This window comes from Colias philodice, chromosome 14 (assembly GCF_061535455.1).
Source record: "Colias philodice isolate Cphi_HAF_F1 chromosome 14, ilColPhil1 Martin Lab GWU primary, whole genome shotgun sequence".
Classification (NCBI taxonomy): Eukaryota; Metazoa; Arthropoda; class Insecta; order Lepidoptera; family Pieridae; genus Colias; species Colias philodice.
Window position 1 is genome coordinate 5602 of NC_143099.1, and position 5173 is coordinate 10774.

The following is a 5173-nucleotide window of genomic DNA, read 5'->3' on the forward strand; positions in this document are numbered from 1 at the left end:
ACAACACAATAATATTATAATATTATTATATCTTTTATTCATATGTATTATTTGTCCATATATGTATTCATTTTGATCTTATCTATATATTAATTCTATCTTAAATCATAAACAGGCGACTCCCCTATTGGGAGACCTGATAGTCTTAAGTAATAATAATTATTATTAATTATTGACTTGAGTGGTTAGTACTGACTAGCTAGCTTTAGTAAGCTAGTGCTAGCTTAGTAGGTCGAACCGTACGATAATATTATCGTATAACTTATAGATTGACTTTTAAACTGAACTATAGACTATAATACTTATTAGGTATTACTAATATCATATTATTAGTATTTGCTGCTCATTTCCATTTTTATTTTATTTTGTGGTAATCACTGACAGGTGCCTCCCCTATTGGGAGACTGATTAAGTATAAGTATTGACTTTTTTATTGACTTGACTTTTTTATTGTTGACCAATTGTAATTATTACGGACGTATTAATATTTTATTATCAGTGACCTATTAATATTTTATATTTTTATTTTATATTATATTTTTATATTATTATTTTATATCTTATATTTATATCTGTGATATTTATTTTAATTGTAATTTTGGACAGGTATCTCCCCTATTGGGAGACCTAATAGTGTTAAGTTGACCATTTTTAACTATCAGTGACCTATTAATACTTTATATTTTTATATAAATATTTTATATCTTATATTTATATCTGTGATATTAATTTTTAATTGTAATTATTGACAGGTATCTCCCCTATTGGGAGACCTAATAGTGTTAAGAATAATTATTATTGACAGGGGTTTTTTTTTTTTTTTTTTTTTTTTTTTTTTTTTTTTTTTTTTCCCCTAAGTCATCATGATCCACACTCCCCAGAGGCGTGCCAGTGACACGTTCACTATCTCTGAACCAGTGAAGAAGCCTGCAACACCTAAAAGTCGGACCGCAGAAGGGAAAGCCCTTCTGCTGAAAGGGAAAGCCCACCTGCGGGAGTCCCGAAATCTAAAGACTGATATAAAAGACGGGGTAATTACGGCGCTAGAAAGGATGTATGAAATAATAAAAGAGATTGAATTTGAACTCACCAATGCCAGGGCTGGTAGTGGAGGGCGTAGTGGGGACCCTATACATCCCCCCCCGCCATCCGATGCTGGCCCCAGCGTAGTTGACGACGCATTGGTGAGAAATCTGGACCTAAGTGAAGGAATGAAAGAAAGTATGAAAGAGATGATGACAAGAATGGAAGATATGAGAGTAAGCATGCGGGAGAATGAAAATAAAATGGACAAATTAAGCTCGCTTTTGGAGGGCAACATGACTGTCGCCAAAACGGCGAGTTATGCGGGCGTTGTCTCGAAGGGAGTCATAGAGAAACTCCCCGAAGCAAGAGCCCTGCATTCGGTCATGGTGTCATCCAAAGACGAACAAGAGACGGGTGATGAGGTGTTAGAAATGATCAGAAAGACTGTGGATGCAAAGGACGGATGGGTGAAAGTAGAGAGGGTAAGAAAGGTGAAGAACAGGAAGGTGGTCGTCGGCTGTGCGAATGAGGAAGAAAGAATCAAGGTGAAGGAAAGGCTGAGAAAGAATGAGGGATTAGTAGTGGAAGATGTAAAAAATAAGAGCCCTCTACTAGTCTTCAGGGATGTAATGAAATGCGAAGTTGACGATTTCGTCACAGCATTCAGTAATCAAAATGCAAGCATCCTTGAGGGCCTGAAGGGGGAAGAGAGAAAGGTAGAAGTAGCGTACGTGATGAAAGCAAGGAACCACCTCCAGAACCACGTAGTGGCCAGGGTGAGTCCACAGGTATGGAAGAGATGCACGAGTGAAGGATACGCCCATATAGGGCTAAGTAGAGTGAAAGTGATGGATCAAAGTCCGTTAGTGCAGTGCTCGCGCTGTCTTGGGTACGGGCATACGAGACGAATGTGTAGGGAGGAGAAGGAACGATGCAGCCACTGCGCCGGTCCTCACATGAAGACCGAGTGCGACAAGTGGCTGCGGGGAGAAGTGCCTCAATGCATCAACTGCATAAAGGCTAAGAAAGGCAGCGCAGAGCACAGCGCCTTTGACAGAGAGTGTACGGAAAGAAAGAGGTGGGATGCTCTGGCCAGATCGGCGGTAGCGTATTGCTAAGGTTGCCCAAGGTGAGTCCTTCCAGTACCGAATGCTGCAGGCCAATCTCCAGCGGAGCCAAATCGCCACACGGGAGCTACTGCTCGAAGCCACCAAGCGTAAGGCATGCGTAGCATTGCTGCAAGAGCCCTACGTTGGTGGGGCGAAAAGTATGAGGACATACAATGGAGTGAGGATCTTCCAGAGCGAAGGGGAAGGGGGTGGAGCAGTAAAGGCGTGTATTGTAGTACTCGACGACACACTGGATGTCGAACTACATACACGCCTTAGCAGTAACAACATCGTTGTGGCCACTCTCAGAACCAAAGCCTGGGAGATGATTGTAGTGTCCTTCTACTTCGAGCCCGATAAACCAGTGGGGCTCTACCTGGACCATCTTAGGCGGATAGGGAGTGAGCTGGGTATCCATAGGATGGTCCTGGGAGGCGATGCGAACGCAAAAAGCCCGTGGTGGGGTGGCGAAATGGAAGACTCGCGAGGAAGAGATGTGTCTGCTGTACTGGAAGAAATGGGAATGCACATACTCAACACCGGGGACATCCCTACGTTCGATACCATTAGAGGTGGGAAAAGGTACTCTAGCTACGTGGATGTGACAGCGTGCTCCGACGATCTGCTGAACCGAGTGGACAACTGGAGGGTTGAGGAGAGTCTCACGAGCTCGGACCACAACGGCATATCCTTCGGCATCAGACAACATAAATCCACAGGCACGAACATAATACGAACTACACGCATATTTAACACACACAAGGCAAACTGGACTCAGTTTCATGAGAAACTGACCCAGCTGATGTCGGACAGACAATTAACTATACAAGACATAGACACAATACACAGCACACAACAAATAGATGACGCAATAGACAGATACACTGAAGCAATCACACAGACATGCAGAGACACAATGCCGACCAAAAAACACACACAGAAATTCACCTTGTCGTGGTGGAATGATGAGCTCGCGCAGATGAAGAAGCAGGTGGCCACGAGGAGACGCAGGATCCGAAACGCAGCACCTGATCGCAGAGACCGCGTGGTTGGATTGTACCTGGAAGAAAGAGAGATGTATGAAAAGGCAGTGAAAGAAGCGCAAGAGAAGAGTTGGAAGGAGTTTTGCCGGAAACAGGACAGGGAGGGGGTCTGGGAGGGCATCTACAGGGTGCTTAATAGAGCCACAGGGAGAGAGGAGGATCTGCCCCTTTCGAGGGGCGGTGAGACCCTCGATGCCCGGAGCTCGGCAGAACTGTTGGCGGAGACCTTCTACCCCGAGGACCAGGAAAGTGGTGAAAGTGAGGGACATCGTCGGGTGCGCGGGTGTGCGGAGTCCTTGGACACCGAACCACCGGCGGGCCCGGATGACCCTCCTTTCATCATGGAGGAGTTGAAGAGAGCCGTAAGGTCCTTCAACCCCAAGAAGGCCCCCGGGGCGGATGGCCTCACGGCCGACATCTGTCAGCACGCTGTGGATTGTAACCCGGGATGGTTCCTTGCCTTGCTCAACAGATGCCTCTCTGCCGCCTACTTCCCCGCACAGTGGAAGTGGGCGACCGTGGTTATACTGCGAAAGCCGGGCAGGGAATCATATCGGGTACCGAAAGCCTATCGACCGATCGGCCTCTTACCTGTTCTCGGCAAAATCTTCGAAAAGATGCTGGTCGGCCGACTCAGGTTTTACCTGTTGCCCAAAATAAGCCCCCACCAGTATGGCTTTATGCCACAGAGGAGCACCGAGGACGCCCTCTATAGACTAGTGAACCACATCAGAAATATGAGGGAGGAGAAGAAGATTTCTGTTGTGGTATCGCTGGACATAGAGGGAGCCTTCGACAGCGCCTGGTGGCCAGCCATAAAGGTGCGGTTGGCTGAAGTTGGGAGCCCGGGGAACGTGAGGCGGGTGATCAGCAGCTACCTGAGTGAAAGGGGAGTGAAAGTTAGATATGCGGGCGTGGAAGTGAGTAGGGGGACCAGCAAGGGGTGCGTGCAGGGATCCATAGGTGGACCAATCCTGTGGAACCTCTTGCTGGACCCTCTGCTATGGATGTTAGAGGAGATGGGAGTATTCTGTCAGGCGTTCGCCGACGACATTGTGTTGGTCTTTGAGGGTGATACGGCCCTTGAAATAGAAGGAAAAGCGAACCGTGTCCTAAACGTAATACACGAATGGGGTAAAGACAACAAATTAAATTTTGCACCACACAAAACTTGTGCCCTTCTTTCGACGAGGAGGTTAAAATATGACGTGCCACGGCTCGCTATGGGGAGTGTGGAAATTAAATATTTTTCACATATAAAAATACTGGGCCTTACAATTGACAGCGGCCTTACTTTCAACGCCCACGTCGGGACGGTATGCCAAAAGGCAATCGCCCGGTATAAACTCTTGGCTAGGGCAGCCAGAGTTGGTTGGGGACTTAGCCCAGATATTATTAGAACTATTTATGTAGCTGTTATCGAACCGACTATTATGTATGCATCGGCAGCGTGGGCACCCACCGTGGAAAAGATGGGGGTCCAAAAAAGGCTGAACACCGTACAACGGGGCTTCGCCCAAAAGATCTGCCGAGCATATCGGACCGTCTCCCTGAACTCAGCTATGCTGTTGGCTGGGATACTCCCCCTTGACCTCAGAATACTCGAAGTCTCGAGACTATATGGGATCAAGAAGGGGGTGTCGCACCCAGCGTTGGGAGACAGGGAGGTGGAAAGAATGGCTCCGGCGATTGAGGACCCACATCCGGCAGAGCAGGAAGGGCTGGGGTTCAGGCTGGTGGACGAGGACTCGTATTCCGACGTGGCTAATAGCCACGTACATAGGATCTACACGGACGGCAGCAAGATTGAGGGTCGAGTCGGAGCCGCCCTTTCCGTATGGGAGGGGGAGGCTGAGACGAAGGCCGTCAAGCTTGCTTTGCCGCCGTATTGCACCGTCTACCAGGCCGAACTCCTAGCGCTCCAAAGAGCAGTAATTAGAGCCTGCAAGAGTGGAGTGTCGAAGGTCGGCATCTTCAGCGACTCCAGATCGGCCC

The 5173-nt window shown here is 47.7% G+C and overlaps 1 protein-coding gene across 1 annotated transcript; it reads left to right on the forward strand.

Annotated features, from left to right (window-relative positions):
- Positions 1-863: 863 nt before the first annotated feature.
- LOC149482571 (uncharacterized) lies at positions 864-2144 on the forward strand. The gene has a single exon (XM_089703372.1). It carries the CDS (start codon positions 864-866, stop codon positions 2142-2144), a length of 1281 nt encoding a protein of 426 aa, XP_089559498.1.
- The last annotated feature ends 3029 nt before the right edge of the window (positions 2145-5173 follow it).

Coding starts and splice junctions, on each gene's coding strand:
- LOC149482571 (XM_089703372.1), top strand. CDS start 864: ATGATCCACACTCCCCAGAGGCGTGCCAGTGACACGTTCACTATCTCT.